Source organism: Salarias fasciatus, chromosome 8 (genome assembly GCF_902148845.1).
Source record: "Salarias fasciatus chromosome 8, fSalaFa1.1, whole genome shotgun sequence".
In the NCBI taxonomy this organism is placed as follows: domain Eukaryota; kingdom Metazoa; phylum Chordata; class Actinopteri; order Blenniiformes; family Blenniidae; genus Salarias; species Salarias fasciatus.
In genome coordinates this window covers 1,657,727-1,678,705 of record NC_043752.1, presented here as the reverse complement: position 1 = coordinate 1,678,705, position 20,979 = coordinate 1,657,727, and the positions used below count along the sequence as shown (strand labels likewise).

Sequence of the window (20,979 nt, the reverse complement as noted above, 5' to 3'; positions counted from 1 at the left end):
GCACCGAAGACAAGATCTTAACGACAGAGGAGTGAAGGCATGCAGGCGACACTGAGAAAGACAGAGACTCGACCAAAACCACACCACGGAGGATCATTCAGCGAGGAGTCAAACATCAAAGCAGTCCGCCGTTAAAAATCACTAATGACAGTGTTAGAAGAAGCTATGGAAATCTGAATAACCATGATATAATAATACGTTTGCTGAATTCCTCTTTACTTCCCCTCTTCCAATCACTCTGTGTACAGAAAACCGATATGAAAACAATAAACGGTGAAGCAGCTCCAGACGCCTCATTTGAATATTTCACCCTGCACGAGAAGCCGTTCACCGGATTCGTCTCAGGCTCCGTTTACACAGCGTTTCAAGTGAAAACGCAACGTTTTATGAAAGCTTCGGTTTTACATGGCAGCATGAAAAGTAGCGTTTCCCCCGTTTCCACGGAGATGGAATCAGGCTGTTTTGAAAAAGTACCGTTATCGTGTGAACGGACGCCTAGAATACGAAGAAAATTTTGCAATTTCACTTGAAAACGTGTAAAGGTTGACCTCAGCCTGGATAACCGTGACTCTCAGCCGACTTCATTTTTCACTCTGAATCATCCAGACGGAGGTGAAGACGAGGAAGAGTCACTTTGAAGAATGAAACAAGGACAAAGTACAGATATCCCTTCTGAATGTCGCTTGTTAAAGCTCAACGAAATCTGAAAAATTCTCTTAAGTAATGAACAAAGGTTGGAATCCTTCACTTTCCGTCTCTGGGTAAAAAGGAAGGAGAATATTTTCCACAGAACGTTTTTTCCTGTGATCTCAGTCACTGGGAAGGAAAGTTGGATAGATTGTCTGGCTGCACTGCGGACTCTCACTACGTCACTTGCTCGAAAATAAATTTTGCATCGTCTCCCGCCGTCTTACATAACGGCCGCTGTGGCTGAGCGCAGCGGCCCAGATCTCAGGTGGACGTCTGCGGGGCGACTCTTTCCACGGCTTCGAGCGCCGAGCGGAGCCGCTAATCTCTCGTCTCGCGGGGCGCATCGGCGTCTCGGCGGGGTGAATGACACGGCGAGGTCGTGAACGGCATGAACGGACACAAGACGATGCAGAGCCGATGGAGCTCCTGATGGACCGGAGGACATGACGGTGAGCAGACAGGGAGGGAGCGAGAGCGAGAGCGAGAGCGAGAGAGAGAGAGAGAGAGAGAGAGGGAGGAGGATGGGCGTCGCTGCTGCTGCACCTGTGAGTCCGACACCTCGGACGGCTTCTCCGTCAGGCTGCTGCTCTCGGCCGGGATCAGGTCGTTGTACTTGGTGCTGACGTCCTCGTCCGAGTAGTGGAGGCTGCCCGGGCTGGGCCTGGGGGGAGACCTGGACACAGGGCGAAGGGTCACACCCGGGTTACAGCTGATTGACAGTTTCATGTAGCCACAAAGCGCTGCCACAGCGGAAAACATCCATCATGTGAAGCGAATTAATGAAAAAACAACAGAATCAATAATGTAGTTTTCATTGCGCAAAGGAAAAAGAAGTTAGAGCGATTAAACAGGGATGGATTTCATTATGATTTAGTGATTTTAAGATTTAGTTCAGCCGTTCACTTCAAGACCTACAGATGTTTCTGGTGGGAAACGGGACTGGTATTAAAAATCCACAACATTAAAAGGCAAAAAGCTAAAAAACTGTGAAACAAAATTAAACAGTGTCATCAGCGAAAGTGTGATTCTCTCGTCTTCTGTGGTTTTATCTTCAGATTAATGTTGACGTAAACCCGCTGTCCTACAGCAGATGGTTGTTGCTAGCTGTTTATTTTGCAATGAAACCTCACACAGACGCACAGAGAGAACACACGACAGCAAACACACTTCCAAAAATACTAAGCTCTTCGAATTTAGAAAGATTCAACAAACTTTCGTAGGAGGAAACACATGCAGCTATGCTGGGAGTCTGATACAGTAGTACTTCCTCAAGTGTGCGTGTGTGTGTGTGTGTGTGTGTGGGCGTGCTATTTGATGGGAATCACGGGACACTCATGAGATGGCTGTTTCCAGACGGTCTCTCTCTCTCTCTCTCTCTCTGACTGAATAATTCCCCTGATTCGGTCCTCGATGTGGGCTGAGGAATGCAAACCGCCGGGCTCCTCTGACTGAATTACAAACCAAACTTCTGCAGCGGTCGGGGTGGGGGGGTCGGCAAACAAACGGCAGCCTCAAGCCTCAGCGCGGCAAACGCTACTGCGAGAGACGAGCCCACACTGAACTGGCAGCGAGCAAAAACGTCATTCATGTGAGGAGGAGGAGGAGGAGGAGGAGGAGGAGGAAGACGGGGACAGGAGGAGGTGTTCAGTGATCCTGAAAGCTGAGAGCAGAAAGGAAAGTTGAGGGTAGAAAAAAAGAAAGAAAGAAAGAAAGAAATGTGTCCTTAAATGGTGCGCTCTTTGTCAGGGGTTCAAACACAGCTCGTCCATATTTTCCACTGTCCCCGGTCGGCCCGTCTGTTTCTGCTGATCGGTGCTGGTTTGGCCGAGCCCGCCGGGACAGACCGGGTCCCGCTGACCTTCCGGAACACGGTGCCGGCCGGCCGCACAGCCGCTCCACTCATCCCAACGACATTTGCATAAGCATTTTCCAAATTCGCGTCGTTGTCAAGAATGTGAGAAATGCTGTGGGTAAATCCCGGCGGTTGGAGCGCAGGGTGGACGATCAGCAAACAGGAAGCCTTCACAGAGAAGCCACAGAAGGAGCAGCGTTTCAAAAAGTTGCGTTTCCAGCCACTCCAAGCACTGCCGTCGTGTAAACGCCTACGTTACATCGACACCTTTCCTGGGTCCATCCGCTGCGGTGGCTGAAAACTCCCTGCTGTGGGATTAAATAAAGCCTCGTCTTATCGGAGCCGCCTGCAGGCGAACTCAGCCCGACGCCCAGCAGACGCCACGCCGGCGAGGACTTTCTAATTAACTGTCTGTTTAGGATCACGGAGGAGTCTCGGCCCGTCCTCTTGACTCTCGTGCGCTGTCGAGTGAGGTGTAAATAATTCATCATCGCTCTCTCGGATGGAGAAGGGTCCACTTAATCCTCCGTCAGCGGCGCGTCAGGTGGGGAATAGAAACCAGGGGGGTGAAATCAAACCTGCCCCTGGTCTTCGCTCATTATCGGGCTCTCGGCCGCCTGAAGGGACTCATTAGCATGTCTGGACTGTTCGGGAGCTTCGTCGCTCAAGAGTGTTTAAAACCGTGTTAATCTACACCGAATTGCTTCGCCGAGACCTGCGAGTCGGTTCCAACTCCACGAAAGACAATGTGACAAAGCCCCACGGGGGCGGGGGCGTCGTTTTGGGCTGAGCGGCAGCTTGGAAACACATCCGAGCATCTCTGAAGTGACGCCGATCGGTCCATGAACCACCAGGCAGAACACGTGTGGGGATGAATGTAAAGATGGAACATTTTTTATTTGAAAGAACACGTGTGCTGATTGAATACCGGAGAAGGAGGAGGATTCAAAGAGTTTTACATCTTCCTCCTCCTTTTCAGAACAGCTAAACTCGATGCTCTGTGTGTATTTCTCGGAGTTAGACTGTATTCTGTCTAAAATCCTTTTTTATTTTAGTCTAATTAGAAGCCAAAAACCAACCACCAGAAGCACAGATTCACTACAGACAATCATCACAAAGACACACACACACACACACACACACACACACACACACACACACACACACGGATAAACACCACAAAAAACAAACTGACACAAACAACAAGGAGACATGAAGTGACCACAAAAAAGACAGAAAATAGCCATCAGTGAGACAGTAGTGAATGTGTGTGTGGATGCTTTAAAGCAGAATTGGTGTGTTTGGTGGGACTTCAGCGTCCCTCCGATCAGTCTCCGGCTGGACCGACACGCTGCATCCTGCTGCACGGCGGCCTCGGAGTTAAACTCGCGACAAACGACTTCAATGCAGAGGAGCTCTCCGGGAGAATCGGACCTAAATGGCGTTTCTCGGCGCGACACGGCTCCGAATTAGAAGGACTCCCGCCGGATTAGAGGCGCGTTTGCTTTGTGATCCCGCCGTCAGGCCGAGGACTACATCCCGTCTTTGGTGTTCACAGACAGCAGATCAAGATGTGGCATTAATCTATAATCGGAGGCTCAGGTGCTGGGATTTGGGTTTCCGTGCTGCCGGCCCTGTTCAAAGATCCGGAGTACATCTGTGCATTCTTTCCAGTCAAACAGCGGAGGGAAGCAGCCTGGAGGCTTCTCAAAGACCCGCGCCTGCTTTCATCTGTCCTCAAGGTCACACACACTCACACACACAAACACAGGAAAGACACACAACCGACTTTACATCAAGTACGTGAAGCTAAATCCCTTCAGGGACGGACGATGGAGCGCCTGTCGGTCCTGCCCTCGCTGAGGGAGAAGTAAAGTCTCTGCTGACGTACCTTTCACCTGCCCTCAACAACCAGGCCGCACCTGCCTGTAAATCCTCCCCTCAGCCGCTGCGTAAACAGGCTCCCATGATCTAATGCAGAAATATGCCGTCGGATGAGAAACTGGACTCATGACGGACGTGGAGCTGGTTTCCAGCCATCAGGGCGATTCGCCTTCAGGACGAATCACAGCAGGCACTGAAACACCAACAGACTTCTAGTTCCTCTCACCTGGTGTAGACGCCGTTCTTCCGGCAGAAGGAGTTCTTGACGGAGAGGCGGCGGTTGTTGAGCTCCAGGGCGGAGAAGCGGCCCTCGTCCAGGCTCACCATGTCGCCGTGGGTCAGGGCGTTGCAGTTGGAGTTGTTGCCTGGACAGACGTACAGAGACACTGTGTGACCACAGCGGGCGGGACAGAGGATCAGCTCAGCATCCAAACACATTTGTGTGTATCTTCTGGTGCTAAATGTCATGTCAAACACACACACACACACACACACACACACACACACACACACACACACACACACACACACACACAGGCGTGAAGAAGCGGCGGTGGTGTGTGTGAAAGCGGCGGAGAGGCAGGCCTTCCTGGCCGCTCAGCAGAGCTTTCATTCCGGCCATGTTCCAGGTTAAAAACACTCGCCGTCGTCACTCAGACCAACATGGGGGGCGGCGGCCGGGCCAGGACCTCCGCCGTGGGTCCACAGCTACTTCAGGTCAATTGGTGGTTACGCAAACACTCCGACAGAGAGAAAGAGCTCCGGGTCGGCCCGGCGGCCGGGGCCAGATTCCTGCAGGGGGGGACGGAGGATTGGAGAGCGCCTTTGTGCCGGAGTGAGAAGGAAGCTCTTGTTTTTCCTCCGTCAGTCAGAAAGATGGGCAGTGACCCGCAGGGACCCCCCCACCCCCCTCCCCCCCCCCCCCCCCCCCCCCCCCCCCGAACCCGGCCGGCCTGGCAGCTCAACAGCCGGCGCGGAAAAAAGAAAACTGCTGAGCGGCGAGAAAAGCCTGCCGGCGTTGGAAGCGTTTCTGCTCCTGAACCTCCGTCTCTCAATAAAACCCTCAGCGAGCCGCCGTCCTCCGCGCCACGCCGTCAAAACGCACGGCGGCGGCGGCGTCCCGGGCGCTCACCTGAGTCGGACTTCTTGGCGTACTTCTTGCTTTGGCCTCTGATGATGAGGATGAAGACCAGCAGCAGGATGAAGATGAGCCCCACCAGAGCCACCACCACCAGGAACCACCACTCCTCGTAGAACGGCGCCACCTTTTGAGCTGCATCCAACACGGAACATTAAAACGCCGCCGTCTGGAACGACCCCGGGGGGGCGAAACCCGATCAAACCGCTCAGACTCACCGGAGATGGAGGGCGACGGCAGGCTGGGGGCGCCGTAGCCGTAGTCGTTGACCCCGATGACCCGGAAGTCGTAGCTGACGCCCTGCTTCAGGACGTCCATGTTGAAGGTGTGCGACGTGGCGTCCTTGGGGATGTCCTTGATCAAGATGTCCCACAAGCCCTCGTCTGCAGGAGGGACCATTTGAATAAAGTCAATACGTCTTTGTTAACAGGCTGTTTGTTTAATATAAAGTTCTGGACGAGCCCGGCGGCTCCCGGCGTAATTGATAATTCCCACAAATATTACACGATCCATCAATTTCACGGCTCTCCTAGAAATTTACAGCGGCCGAATCCACCACGCAAAAAAACAGCGGCGCGGCCATATTTCAAACGCAGCCGCGGAAATCCTGCCAGAGATCATTTATTACACGCCGCCGCCTCTAAATATCAATGTGAGTCCGGATCTTCCACCGGGGTAAACAAACGGCGGAGTTCATCCGTCCACAAAAGTTTAAGAAAGCCGACGAAACTCCAGTCGGAGACGGGAATAAGTCAGCGCCATGTGATACGGCGGAGAGTTACGACCCCCGGCATATGGATAAGAGAAGACGGAGGGGGGAGGGCGGCGCCCGGGGGGACGGTTCAAACATCTTCATCATCCCCGCCGACGCCTCGCCGCGCCGTACATCATCACCCGGCGCTCCTCGCTAACCCTTTTCAAGTGTTCCTCTCAGCTTTCACTCGGAAGCGCTGAAAGACGTCCCCCGTCCCCGTGAGCCGCCCGCCGTCCGTCACCCTGATCGCCCCGCCGCCAGCTGCCAGTCACAACCGAAACCCGACGCCGATGGTCTAAAAACCGCAGCGCCGGAATCAATAAGCCATTAAAATGACGGGGACGGGGACGGGGACGGGGACGGAGACGGAGACGGGGACGGGGACGGGGACGGGGACGGGGACGGGGACGGGGACGGCAGATGTTGACACTTTATAACACTTTCTCCAAATCCAGCAACGCCGGCTAATGTGGCGGGAAAAACACATTCTTAATACTGAGCAGGAGTTTAGAGCAGGGATCCCCCAACAGGGGGCGCCGCAGAGTCATGTGCCGGGATCTGCAACCTTAATGACCAAAATAGCCGTTTTTTTTTTTGTTGTTTTTTTTTAACTTTCCACCAAGTCAAATCTTTCTGGAGCCGCAAAACAAAGTGAGGCGAATGCAGCTCAGGAAGTTTCATCTGTAGTTTTGATGCACAAACAAAAACTATATCTTGTTATGATGCTTTTGTGGAATTTAACTGCAATTCAGAATAGCGAAGTTTTTTTTTTTATTTAACCTATTTTGGAACATCATTTTAACAGTTTTGCTCCTCTTTTCAAGGTTTTCTTTGTTGCTGATAAGTTTGAAATTTTAGCAGTTTCAACAGTTGTACCTGTCTGTGAGCAGCTTGGCGTGCTTTTTCCAACCATTAGAAAGTTCTTTTTTAAGAAATTGTAAAAATTTCAGGTTTTTTAAGCTGTTCTAATTTGTTCCCTCCATTTCTGGTGCTTTTAGCTGTTCTTCCCAATTTCACTTGTACCATTTTTTGGATCCCTTTTGAAACAAGAGCGACGAATCATTTTGCAAAGTACTTTGGTGTCACTATAATAAATATAAGTTAAATGTTTATTCACATTTCATGTTGTGAAAGCTTCATGGAGCCGCGACAGAGGAGCTAAAGAGCCACATGTGGCTCCAGAGCCGCAGGCATTAATCTTTTTTTTTTCTAAACAGGTGATTTAATAGGCATCTATTTCCATTTTTTTTAATGTTATTTTTGAAAATATTTCAAAATAAATGAAACAGATTTAATGAAAATGCTTCATATGCGTAATTTTGTTTGAAGTGAAAACACAGCTTGAGAAAGGTTCCCGCTGGTCTCGGCCCCCCGACGCGCCCACCTGACGGCCTGGCCTCGATGACGTAGCGCGTGATGGGCGCCCGTCCCGGGTCGCCGCCGGTCCAGTGGATGGTCAGAGCCGAGCTGTAGCGTGTGATGAAGGGCTCTCCGGGGGGTCCCGGGGCACCTGGAGGGGGACGAGACGCGAAGCTTTCACAACAGATCGCCCGGAACCGCCCCCACCTCGGCCCCCGCGGCCCCCCCCCCCGCTACCTTCCCCCGGCCCGGTGGTGATGTTGGCCTCCACCTCCGGCCCGTAGACGAAGGTCTTGGCCCGGATGCGGAAGGTGTAGGTGACGCCGTCGGCCAGGTCTCTGAGCTTCAGCCAGAGGGGGCCGCCCCCCTTCACGTCCACCGTCACTGTCTTACTGACGCCTGGGGGGGAGGGGGAGTGGAGACAGTCGGCACAGGCCACTGAAGACTCTGGACAAACACATCACATTTAGAGCAGGTCTTACAGCCAGGCAGTGTGTTCGGGGGGGGCACACACACACACACACACACACACACACACTCAACAGATGAACACAAACACAGTGATGGAATTAGTAGCCAGAAATATGCATTTCATTTCACTTTCCGGGAGGACAGTCGTACACGAGTCAACAGTAGCAAATGGTCAATGTGATGGTTAGCAGAAAAACGCACGCCGCAGGCTGGAACCGGAAAACTTCATCAATCCCAAAAACATCCTGCGGTCCGCGTGAAACTTTCGCTGTTGGTTTTTAACAGAAGCCAGCAGGCGCTGGGGGTGATTACCATCGACGGGCGTGCAGGGCTCGTACACCAGCCGGTAGCCCTCGATGATGCCGTTGGGGAAGGTGGGCTCGCCCCACGACACGTTGACGGACGTGGTGGTCAGCTCGCCGAAGTGGATGAAGCCGGGAGCGCTGGGAGCTGGAAGAGACCGGGACAACACGTGAGGGGGGGGGTGACAGACCTGCGGACCTGTGGCGGTGAAGTGTCTGACATGTGTGTGTGTGTGTGTGTGTGTGAGGACATGAAAAAACATGTTTATGTGGGAGAACGAGCAGGGAGCCAGATGGCCAGAAAAGAAAAGGTCAGAAAGCAGGATTAATGATGACAAACGAGGGCGGATACACACTTTACAGCCGGATTCCACCAGGCTGCCGGCGTCCACAACCACAAACCTGATTTCTGGAAGTTCTCCTCCCGGCGTGAAAACCGCTGTGCTGGTCACAGCCGCTCAGGCCGTCCTGGAAACACAGTTTACTCTCCCGTCGTCGCAGAGACGCCGGCAGAAGACAAAGAGGCTTTGTCTTTCAGAAAGATGGGACGACTCCCCCTCCGAACCCCCCCCCCCCCCCCCCCCCCCCCCACCCTGTCATCTGCTTCCTCTCCTCACAGAGGCGGCCATTGAGGAAAACCCGAAAACTTTTCAAGCCTTTTCTGTTCCTGGCTCGTCTGCATCGGAGCCTCAGCAAGATGAATATTGTTTTGACAGGTCAGCAGATGGGAATACTTGTAGAAAGTCCCACGAGTCGGCGGAAGAAGGGAAAAAAAAAGACAGAGGTACTGAGGTGCTCGTTGGAAATGTGTGTAGATTTAAGGCTCCTTTCAGTTTTTTTTAAGACCGAGGCGATTAGAAGCGTATGCTCTCCGATCAGCATCGCCGTCCTGTCAGAGTCTTTCCTCCTGCTCCACAAAACTGGCGGCGTTCTCCAAGCTAACTGCCTCCGCCGCGTAAACATGACAAATGAATCAAGGCTTTAATTCATCTTCTTTAATGGCGCCGTCCTCTCAGCACATTCTTCCTCATCCTGTCATCTTTCCCTCCGCACATTTGTATCCATTAAATGTTTTTTAAATGTTTCTGCAGGACTGCACCGGAGTGGACTCTCCTGCTTGTTCGCCAGCTTCCGTTGCTTCCCGGCGTTACAGTAACCGGCTGGATCACCGACGCCGACTGTTCGGATTGGCATCAGTCGAACCTGTTTTCTCCAGTGAGGCGCAGCTGGGTTATTATTTCACACAGATAAACTAAGCATTAGTTTAGACTGTAATCTCTCTGAACAAAAGGGACGTTTTTCAAGGAATTAAAGTGGGCTGATTCTTTGAAATCTGAAAAGAAAAACACCTAAAAAACACATAATGTGAGGTTTGATCCATGAAAGTACAATTTAGATGAATTTTATAAAATTTTTTTGCTTTCGGGCTATTTTTTAGAGATTTTTTTTATTCTCCATTGATTTAGCCGCTTTAGTTATTTAGTGATTTATAGTGGTTATAACATTTCCCATAGTTACAGCAGTTTCATCTTATTTTCCTTTTTTTCTTTTTTACATTTTCCTGATTCTTCCCTTTTTTTTCAAAATTTTTATTTTCTCCATTCTTTCATTTCTTCACCAATTTTCTTGATTAAAATTTTCCTAATTTTTTCTTTTTTCTGAAACAGATGCTACATGAGCAATTTTTTTCTCTTTTACCCCCATGTTCACCTCAATTTTCCTTTTTTATCACCCTCTCTCCTTTCCCTCAAAGCCATTGCTCGAGCGGCGGTGATGATTTGGACCGCTGGGCGAGCGCTAACCTGCTTGCTGGGTGCGGCCCCTGGTCGGGGGGCTCCGGGGCCCGTCCCCCGCCGCGTTGAAGGGCGCCACGCTGATCATGTAGGTGGTGTAGCCCGTCAGGTTCTTCAGCTTCACCCCTCCCTCCGGCATGAAGAGCGTCCGGAGCCGCTCCGTCTCGTTCTTCCGCTGGAACTCCCAAAAGTAAATCTGCGCGGAACAACCCAGGCATAAATAAACACTAACGTATGCTTCCAGACGCTCTTCGGAGGATACAGTTATTTCTGCTTCGATAAAATCCAGTCCCATTTTAAAGTCCCTCAGGGAGAAAAGACACGATTTCCTTTTATTCCCTGCAAATGTTTTCTTGACTAAACCTTTAATGGAAAGCCCCTCTGGAAAACAGCGTTCGCTAAAACGTCCATTTAAGGGTGATTAACATCGCACAGATGCAAGTCTCCTGTGGACAATTAAAACGTACACAAAACAGAACACAACGCGGCGGTGTAATCCGCCGCCGCGGCAGCTGGCGCAGCCTAATGAAAGAGACGTGGGACTTTCTGACCTTGTATCCCTGGATGTCTCCGTTCTGGGCGTCCACCGGCGGCGGCTCCCAGGTCACGTCCAGCTGGGTGGCGGTGGCCGACTGGATCACCACGTTCTGGGGGGGCGCCGTCGGCACTGGACGCAGCGGGATTGGGCGGGCGTTAGGTACGAGTTGAGGAGGAGGGGCTCGGGAACGGAGGCTCCACCTACCGGCTTCTCCCACGAACACCTCCTGGGGGCTGCTGGCCGGACCCTCGCCCACCGCGTTCAGCACGCTCATGCGGATCTCGTAGCGCTTGTGCTTACTGAGCTCTGAAACAAATTGGATTGTTGACACCGGGGGGGTCAAACATAAGGTCCGTGGGCCAAAACCCATCCGCAAGAGGCTCCAATCTGGCCAAACCGGTAAAAATTGTGTAGAAAATAATGATTTTGTTGTTAATTTCTGTAGAGTGGCATTCACAACACAACACTGACACCGAGCTGAGGTGTCAGTGATGCTGCTATGAAAGCTAGCAAGCTAGCATTAGCCTCAAAGCCACACTGTAAGGGTTAGTTTGCAAAAAACAAGCACAATGCAACGGTTTTTTTTGGACATTTCACTACATTTTGCACCAAATAGTTTCATTAAAATCGGGATTTTTGTTGAGATTCTTGTCATTTCTGGTCATATTTGTTTGATCGTGGTGAAAATATCCACATTTTCACCTCGTTTACTTTGTGTTTGGATTTAAAGATTATCATGACTTTATTTCACCCCGAATTAAAACGTGTCTGACGCTCCCGAAGTGCAGGAATCTCATCAAACTGTGACTGGGGCTTTAAACGCCACCATCTGGACAAAACCAATCGCCCTTTTCTCAAAGGTCTCCATTGTAAACAGACGGCGGCTAACAGACCCCGCGCGTCTCCCAAGAATAACGATAAAAAATATGATGCCTCAAAAAGCTGCTGCATCCAGTCTGAATGGAATGATTCTACAGGAAGACGGCCAATCTAATCCAATTAAAAATTCATACAGGGACACTGTAATTAGGAAGCTATTAAAAGCTGCAGTATGGAGGTGCAGGAGAAATGTGGGACCATCTGCTTTTTGCAGCGCTTGTCCAAATAAGCCGACACGTGCGAAACCAACAGATACATGGTGACGGCCGTGTCCAGGAATCTGTGTGTGCAGAGCGCGCTGCTTGTTGGCCCCGGCAGAAGTGTTTGTACCACTGCGACGTGATTATAAGCAGCCAAATGTTGTGTTAATTTGCTCGACACTTTGTGTTTTTTCCCCCCGGTCGCAGTATCCGGGCAGTCGGTGGGATAAAATGCAAAGAGCGAGAGAAGGAACTAACCGTTCAGGATGCACAGAAACCAGAATCAGGTCGGTTCAGAAGGCGGGATCGGTGCTCATTATGTATATTTTCGTGAGGGAGAGAAAAGTGACTTACTGTCCAGCTCATACTGGGTGAGGGACGCATCAGTCAGGTTCCGGACGCTGTAGGGGGCTGGAGAGAGGAAGGACAGAGAGGGGAGGGTTCAACCAAGAGCAGAGCGTCAGATCGAGAGTAGAGCGATTGTCTCGAAAAACCCTCAAAATGACAGTGATCATTTCAGCCAATGAGTCAGTGAGAGTGGAATTATAGGAGGGCGGCGGGAAGCGAGCGGCTCCAGAGGAAAGCTAATGACAGCCTGCAGCTGATAACCGCCGATCACAAGATGAGATGTTTGGCTGGGAAGTTTCAGGACCGGTGGGGGCGTTGGGGGGGGGGGGGGGGGGGGGGGGGGGGTTTGGCAGCAGACAGAGAACGTGTGAAGGCTTTTCCTTTACTGGAAATAATAAAGCTGCTGACACACACCGCAGGAATTATCAACTCGTATAAACGCGTCAACCGAAGTGCAGAAACGGCGCTTTCTTTACCTCTTTTTAAAAATCAGAATTAACTCTGGATGTAAAACTTTCATCCCGGATGAATTCTTCATTGTTCTTATTGGTTTGTTAACTTCATAAAGCGGCATTTCTCACGCCGTCGTCTTGTAAACAGACTCCCAAAATGCAAAGTGTTCCATTTTCACCGGGGCTTTTAGGACGGGCGGGGGGGGGGGGGGGGGGGGGGGACTGTGTGAAGGCCAAAATATAAAAACTCCACAGATGCAGCCACGAAGGTCGGACTCAAACTGAGGATCGTCTCAATGTGAGGCAAGAGTGCTAACCGCTGCACGACCCTGTGTGTGTGTGTGTGTGTGTGTGTGTGTGTGTGTGTGTGTGTGTGTGTTCCTCACCGCTGAGCTCGGTCCAGGCGGACGCGCTGCTGACGGGGTGGATGTAGCTGCGGAGCCGGTCGTACAGCAGCTCACGGTATCGAACCCGGAAGCCCAGCAGGATCCCATTGATCTTCTCCTCGGAGGGGGGCTGCGAGGGGGGGAGGGGGGGGGATACAGAGCATTTAAGTCAAGCGCAGGGCCAACCCTTCAGATTTGAGCTCCAGAAAGCTGAAATCTCTGCTTTCTCAACAGGAAATTGTTCCATCACTGTGAAAAAAAAAAACCTCCTCCTTGAGTAATGCAGACAAATCCCCCACGGTGGAGCATGAGAGAGCACGTCCGGGGGGGGGCAAGTGCCTCTCTATGCCCATCAACTCAACAAGTCATCTCCACAGCGGGAAAACCGTCCCGCAGCCTCCTGTTTTCGCTCTTTACGAGCTGCTAATTCAGGCGTGTGTTCTTTACGGGACAAACGGAGTGGAGGAGGCGAGCGGCGCCGGACCCTCCACCTCTTACCTGCCAGCGGATGAGCACCGACGTGGTCGTATGCGGCGTGACCGACAGGATCGCCGGCGCTTCGTCGGGCGCTGGAGGACGGGGGGGGGGGGGAACAATAAAAAGAGGGATAAATTAGCTAAATTGAGCTGAAAATGCGCAGGATTCAGAGTGTGTGTGTGTGTGTGTGTGTGTGCAGTGGCATTCATGGGGCATAAACACACAACCGATGAGTGACGAGCGGGAAAGACCAGCGCAGGGAGCACCCCCCCCCTCCTGAAAGCACCCGGCGGGCTTTTCTCTCCTGGTTCGCCGGGATTTTAGTGCTGCTCTTGTTGGTATTTGAGGCCGGGCGCACACACACACACACACACACACACACACACGCACACGCTCACGCACACGCACACACACGGCGTCACCTGCTGCCAGACGAGTCTGCATCCAAACAACAGACCAGGTCAAGCAGACCAAACCTCTTCACGCCGCTGGCGCTCACTGCACTCCGCCGTGTTCAGGTCGTGACCTCTACACCGCGATCAGCTCCAGCATGGGGGTCAAACATGAGGCCCGTGGGCCAAAACTGATGCATATGAATAAAATCCACCTATCGGTAACACATCCCAGGTGCTACATTTCATTCCGTCATATAAAAAAAAAAAAACCCTGTATTTATCACCCAAATCCTTTGAGGCGGTTTGATAACGGTTTTCTTGATAGTAACAACGAGTCGACTGTGTTGGAAAGTCCTGAAGTCACCGGAGAAGAGTGGATCTGAGCTCATGCTGCGAACGTGCGGCTGTAACGCTGCATGCTGTCATGTCAACATGGAACCAGGTCTTTTTTTGTTTTTTCAACATTCAGACACAACCAGGCAAGTTGTTTCCACTTTAACTCAATGGAAGACAGGCGCCGAGCCAAATCCAACTCTTGGCAGGATCGTGACTAAACACTGAAGAGCCTCTTTTGAAATAATGATGATAATTATGAGTGAGGAACGAGGGAAGGTGCAGATGAAGTTTCTCTCACCGTCCTGCAGAGTGGTGATGGCCTCGCTCTCCTCGCTGTACTCGCTGTCCCCGATGTCGTTTGTGGCTTTCACTCTGAACTGGTAGGACGTGAAGGGCTTCAGCCTGAGGGACGCAAGCACGGCCAAGCGCATCAATCTCCATGATAAACAACGGCGGCGGTGGATCTTGGAACTTTTAAGCCCCATACATCAAATGAGAAACATGAGTCTCGCAGTCTGAGCTACAGGCATGTGAAGCACGACCGGACCGAAGCCCGCTGAGAGTGGAGGCTGCGAGCAGGTAAAGCCGTTTCTTAATGCATTCTATTATTTATGACATCTGGGATGTCAAACTGGGGACGAATACAACACAATTTCAACTTTATTTTTGTAAACTAGTGCCATAAAAACTTAAATAACTTAAATTTCAACCTCCTCTTCGCTGTGGCGCAGAGTGAATGTGATGAAAACGTCGATATTTTCACAAAACTAAACAGTTACTACTGAAAGTGAGTACAATCTCAACATGAAGCCAGTTTTATTCAGCTCGCTGTCATGGCGGCATCACCGTTCTGTCTTCAACTCATCACAAATGTGTTCAAAAATCAAAAAACTTGCAGCCCTGACTGGAACGGGGAGCCTCCTACCTGGACACGACGTAGGAGGTGGCGTCGTGGCTGACGGAGGCGGAGTGGGACCGTCCAGTTGCTCTCGGGCAGCTCCCGCTGCTGCACCGTGTAGTAGCGCACCGGCGACAGCCCGTCGCTGCCCGGCTCCCACGACAGCACCACCTGCCGGGCCTGGACGTCCTTCTGGGGCACGGTGGGGCGGCTGGTGGGCTGCGGGCGAGCTGCGGGAGACAGGCGGCGTCACACTCGGCCAGAAATAACAGCAACGCTGAGGGAAACTGAGCAGAAACACTCACTCCAGCGAATCTATCGAAGCCAAAAGATTCAAACACGGCTAAAGGATAACGGGGAAATTCTGGCTGTGTGGAGGATTCTGACGGAGAAGGAGGTGCTGCCAAAGATCTTTGGGAAAACTAGATAAAGAAATGGGCCCTTAAAAGTTTTCAGTGGGAAAAATAAAAACACATCCATCCATGCATGAGCCGCGTTAAGACTGACAAGAAGAAAACGTGCGATTCTGATGATGATCGAACGAAAAGCAGGCGAGAAATGAAAGTTGCAGAGTAAACAATCTGCAGAATGCCTTGAGGGAAGCAGATGGACTGATTCGGTCTCGCAGCTACATCAGAGTGCTTCCAATAAATACCCACAGGGCACAAACACTCCTTTAGAAAACACATCTGCTTACCGGACTGTTAACTGGAAGTGAACTAAGTGCAGAGACGGCTCCCAGCATGTCGGCTCGTTACCGAGATCACACACCTGTGTCTGCCGCCATGTTCCCCACTTAAATCTTAAAGGAACGCTCCGCTTTCGCCGTTACACACACTTCAAGGGAACAGTGTTTTTCTTCCCGTCGTAACAGAAGGGTGGCGGTCGTACCTCTCTTCTCCGTGGTCACCACCAGCGCCTCGGCCGCCTCTCCCCAGCCCTTCCGGGTCTGCGCCGTGAGGCGGAACACGTACACGGACTCCGGCTTCAGGCTGGTCACGGTGTACTGGCGAGCGCTGGGGTTCAGCACGTCCACGGTGGCCGCGTTGCTGTTGGTGGAGTTGAGGTGGTACGTGATCTGGTAGGCTGGGGGCGAAGGAGGAAGCACGACACACACAGAGTCGGTTCGGATTCTCGGCTGGACACTGAAGCCTGATTAGGACTTGACTGAGGCAGGAAGAAGGTCTTGAATGTTACTGACCAAGAATGATGCCGTTGGGCTGGGCGGGAGACTGCCAGATGAGCCTCACTGAGTTGGTCCGCACTTCAGGAAACAGGATCCCCACCGGAGGTCCGGGCACTGGCGAGACGAGGACAGTCAGAACCAACTGAGCAAGAGAAATCTGCCCATTTAACAAGCTAGCCACAGCCCAGCGGCCTTGTAATACCACTTCCTACCACCAGATGGTACAGTGAGTCAGTCATGCTACCATATCCTGAACGCAGTTCATATGTCACTCATCGACCCACCGTCATCCAGAGTCCGCTCCAGGATCGGGGGGGAGCTGGGCCGTCCGTCTCCGATCCGAGTGAAAGCCAGAACCTGGATCTCATACAGGACGTATTTCCCCAAGCCCGTCAGCAGGACGGTGTGGGTGGTGTTCCCCTCCACCGTCCAGAAGTGCACCGCGCTGTCCGAGTCCTTCTCTTTATACACAACCTGAGGGGACAGGAAGGGGACGTTTGGACCACCGGGTTTCTAAACACTCCGTCAATAGAAAGTGAGGCGCTCTGTCTGAAGACCTTGTAGCCCAGAATGAGGCCGTTCCGGTCTGGCTCTGGGACTTCGAACCAGCGCACCAGGATACTGCTGGAGGTGGTGGCGAAGGCGGAGACATTGGTGGGTCCACGAGAGGGGACTACAAAAGGAAGGAAAAAAACCCCCACAAAAAAACAGGAAATTACATCTTTAGTTGTCACATTAACAGGAAATCATGTCCAGTTTGTAGTTTGTCTTCCTGCATCAGTGCGGAAGGATTGCTTGTGTTCTGCTTGTATTTAGTGTGACTGTTGGTGGGAACGTGTCCCGGCTGGTACGGCGGGTCAACGTCCAGCCCCACTGGCGGTTTGATGTCCTGCCTCGTCAGGCACGCTGCACCGTCAAAATAAAAAAACAAGACGTTTCTTTGCATTTAACTTATCACGGAGGAGCAGTTGGGCAGCCGCTCGACTGAAAGTGCTCTGAAACTGCTGAAGCAGTGCAAATGTGCAATATAGATGAATACCATTTAGCATTTGGGTATGAACTCAATGTCTCTTTCTCTTTCTGCCTGCAGGTTGAAAAGCTCTCAAGAACAGAGCTCCTCTTTCTTGGCGCACGTCCTCGGACATAATGCCTGATTCCTGAGAATTTGCTGGAGTATGTGGAAAATTAAAGCGCAGGAATTCCACGTTTGGGTCCACGTGTTCTCAATTTCCTCCGACTCCTTTGCTTCGCTCTTTCCATTCCTCCCTGCCCAGAGTCTGCAATGCGAGATGAAAGCAGACGGAGGAGGAACAGAAGCGTCTTTGCCTTGAATCGAGGCGGGACGTTAAAAAGACTGGCAGGGAATGCGAGGTAGAAACAATCTGCTCGCCATTTCCCCATATGGCGAAGTGCGAAGTGTGTTTGTTACCTCTGATGTGACTAATGATGATGATGAGGGACGCAACGAGGCTTTCGCTATCGCTGAAATATCCTAGATGTGGGTGGAAATGTCTGGAAACCCACCGGACTCCCTGGTCCTGCCGCGGACCGGCTGGCTCCAGGGTCCCATCCCGATGCCGTTGACGGCCTGGACCCTGACCTCGTACTCCGTCCACTCCTCCAGGTCCTCGATGGTGAATTCCCGCTCCAGGCGGTCGGCGATCACGTGGGTCAGCGCCCGGGCCTGCGAGCCCACGCGGGAGTACTGCACCCTGTAGCCCACCTGCTCGGCGTTCCCGTTGTACTCCCATTCGGGCAGCGGCTGGACGGGAACATCCAGAGGGCGTCAGGAATCTCGAGTGGCCGCCGCCCGTTCGGGAACGGACGCTCCTACTTACCATCCAGCGCAGCCAGAGGCTGGTCTCGCTGGCGGTGCGCAGCGTGACGTTGGCGGGCGCCACGTCGGGCGGGGCCGGCAGCGTCTGGATCTTTCTGGACGGCTGGCTGGGAGGACTGGTGCCCACGATGTTCACCTGGCGCATCCTGAACCTGGATCCAAACGTAAAGACGCCATCAGCATTATTTGCTTCGTCTTACATCACGTTTATTGCTTTTGAGCAAGATGAGACGGCTGAATATGAACGCTGCAGGAATATGCTAATAGGAAAGGCTTGTCTATGTTGAATATGCAGACCGTTTACCGGCGCTAGATGTGAAGTGGCAGCGCTGATGTTGGAGCTGTAGCTGCTGTTGGACTTCGGGGATCGGCTCAGTGAAATGTTAATGGAGTACAGTGAAGGAAACGAGCCCTGCTCGTCCCGACGATGAGAAACCAGGATGTAAATCCAACACAAACCAAATCAGACGAGACTCCTCAGATGAAATTAAATGAATTGTTGTTGGCCGCACTGTCTGCAAGCTTATTTTTTATGTTAGGTGGTGAGCGTATCGGCATAATTTAATACTGTATATTTAATACGACCAGACAGCGAATTGCTGGGAGCAAGAGAATGGATAGAAATGTAAAAACATGCAGGATGCAACAGGTTTTTTTAGAGGGACATTTCACTGTATTTTGCACTAGAAAGCATCATTAAAATCGGCTTTATGTTGAGATTTCAGTCACTGTAGACATTTTCATCGTGTATACTTCGCCTCATAGCAAAAAGAAAATGTGTAAAGTGTGAATTTAAAGGTTATTATTTGAGCTATTTCAAGACGGGTCTGGGCTGCATGCGGCCCCTGAACTAAAATCAAACTAAATATCTGAGATTTTGTCATTATAGTGATACAAAGTGAGTGAGGATGAAGCCAGACCGAGGGGAGCCCGGGTCCAGTACCTGTAGAAGGTGTAGGGGTTCAGCCCGGGCACCTCTAGGGACCGAGCCTCCGGTTCATTGGAGACCTGGTGCACAACCACCCAGTCCTCGTTCTCCCCGACCACGCCGACCTGGGCCCGAGACAGCAGGGGGGGGGGGGGGGGGTTACAAACGCCACGAAGAGCAGCGGCTCCAGCAGGACCTGCCAGAGAGTCAGTCCCACCTGAGCCTCCACCACCCATCGGGAGATGGACGTCTTCCCGTCGTATCCGGGCTTGAACTGCAGGGTGACGGCGCGCGGGCCCGTGTTGGAGATGGCCAGGTTGGTGGGAGGACCAGGAAGTTCTGCGACGGAGTAGAGAGAAAGGGTCAAGGGGAGAGAAAACTTCCCAGGCAGATGCACTGCGGCGGCCTCAGATCCCCCCGACAACAGCACCCCCGTGTGGCGGCACAGATACCACACACACACACACACACACACACACACAAGAAACTTCCTCATTCTGCTCACAACTCCACTAAGACAGATTAGATTTGAAGAAAAGATGCTTACGCACGGCACACAGGCGGAGACAAAGCCATGAATGCCAATTACACTGCAGTTATCTGGAGATAGCATTCAATCTGATATCCTCCTCCGTGTTTACACCCCAGCCGAATAAACAGCGGCAATGGATTACTCACTGGTAATCCTGGAGGGGAGCCCGGGATTACAATGACTTGAAGCTTTTTTTTTGTGTGTCTGTGCAGGTACACGCACACACACACACGCACACACACGAAAAAAAGGAAAGTCCCTTCATGTTCCACTTTAGATAAATACTAAACCTCATCCTCACATTATAGCTTACATAAATCCCTGATTCGAGACATAAACATCAAACTTAGCAGAGTGGCCGAATATCAAACAGATATAATTGCTCCCATGAGCCTCCTGAGCGGGTTTTCGCCGACACTGCCTCCATGCCAGTGAATTCAGTCCTAATGAAATGCAGATTATGTGAGTCACAGTGAAATTACCGCTTGTGAGTTAGGTGCACGGCCGATGAGTGCGGCTGCAGTCGCAGGCGTTTTCTTTAAACACACAACGGCAGCAACCGCCGCTCTCATGTCGGCGTACAGGTTCCAGCAGACGTGCGGCCGCCAGATCGAAGCGCGCGTCGTGTTTTCTGTCAGACACTCTCTTTCCGAAAATACAAAATCATTAAAGATTGTAATTGTCCGCTCGTGGGAGCCGTTATTCCTGGGCAGGTACGCACGGCGAGTTTCTCTTCTGCCCGGTCTGGCAGGAAGGGAGCCGGGGTCAGATTTCACCGTGTCCGGCGCCAGACAGCGTGGAGAGCGCCGGCCGGGTTCAGCGTGGAACAGTAAATCTGCCGGAACCGGGAGAGGCTTCATAAAGCCGTCAGGCGGCGGCTGGATTTAAACAGTGGACCAAAGACATCGGTCGCCCCCCGTCAGGAAAACGCTCGGCCTCGTAGATCCATTAATTGCATCATTTTTGCTCATGTTTGTAGCATCTGTTCCAGTAGGGCCTCCTGAGTCTGCGACTTTTCACAGACGTCTACAGCTTGATGGATGCAGATTCCAGTCTGGAGTCCATCGAATGAGGTTTGGCTTTTAGCTCTTCTTATCGTCCGCATGTGCAGCAGCGGCGTTTCAGAAAAGTTGCATTCCATCCACTGACGTGGAGATGGAGTCAGAGTTTTGGAAAATACACGTTTTCAAAAAGTTTTAATCGCATCCATCGTGATTAATTAATGCAGAGCAGTCAAGAGAAACTTTAATTATGATAAATGGCAGAATTAGGATGAGAGTTAGCATTTGGCTGAAAGAAAAGAAATATGGAAAACGTAGAACTCAGTCAGTGGTATAGTTGTGA

At 51.7% G+C, this 20,979-nt stretch overlaps 1 protein-coding gene across 1 annotated transcript in view; it reads right to left on the bottom strand.

Moving 5' to 3' along the window:
• Window positions 1-20,979, bottom strand: part of sdk2b (sidekick cell adhesion molecule 2b) — a 246,546-nt gene that overhangs the window by 6,759 nt on the left and 218,808 nt on the right. The window contains 24 exon segments of the mRNA XM_030097476.1: window positions 1,234-1,363; window positions 4,653-4,791; window positions 5,559-5,699; window positions 5,783-5,947; window positions 7,703-7,828; window positions 7,915-8,076; window positions 8,461-8,598; window positions 10,253-10,439; window positions 10,795-10,910; window positions 10,986-11,087; window positions 12,215-12,271; window positions 13,047-13,176; window positions 13,545-13,615; window positions 14,553-14,656; window positions 15,180-15,226; window positions 15,228-15,382; window positions 16,044-16,238; window positions 16,354-16,452; window positions 16,623-16,812; window positions 16,896-17,011; window positions 17,863-18,100; window positions 18,177-18,327; window positions 19,119-19,228; window positions 19,321-19,442. Coding sequence (XP_029953336.1) covers window positions 1,234-1,363; window positions 4,653-4,791; window positions 5,559-5,699; window positions 5,783-5,947; window positions 7,703-7,828; window positions 7,915-8,076; window positions 8,461-8,598; window positions 10,253-10,439; window positions 10,795-10,910; window positions 10,986-11,087; window positions 12,215-12,271; window positions 13,047-13,176; window positions 13,545-13,615; window positions 14,553-14,656; window positions 15,180-15,226; window positions 15,228-15,382; window positions 16,044-16,238; window positions 16,354-16,452; window positions 16,623-16,812; window positions 16,896-17,011; window positions 17,863-18,100; window positions 18,177-18,327; window positions 19,119-19,228; window positions 19,321-19,442 — 3,191 coding nt within the window.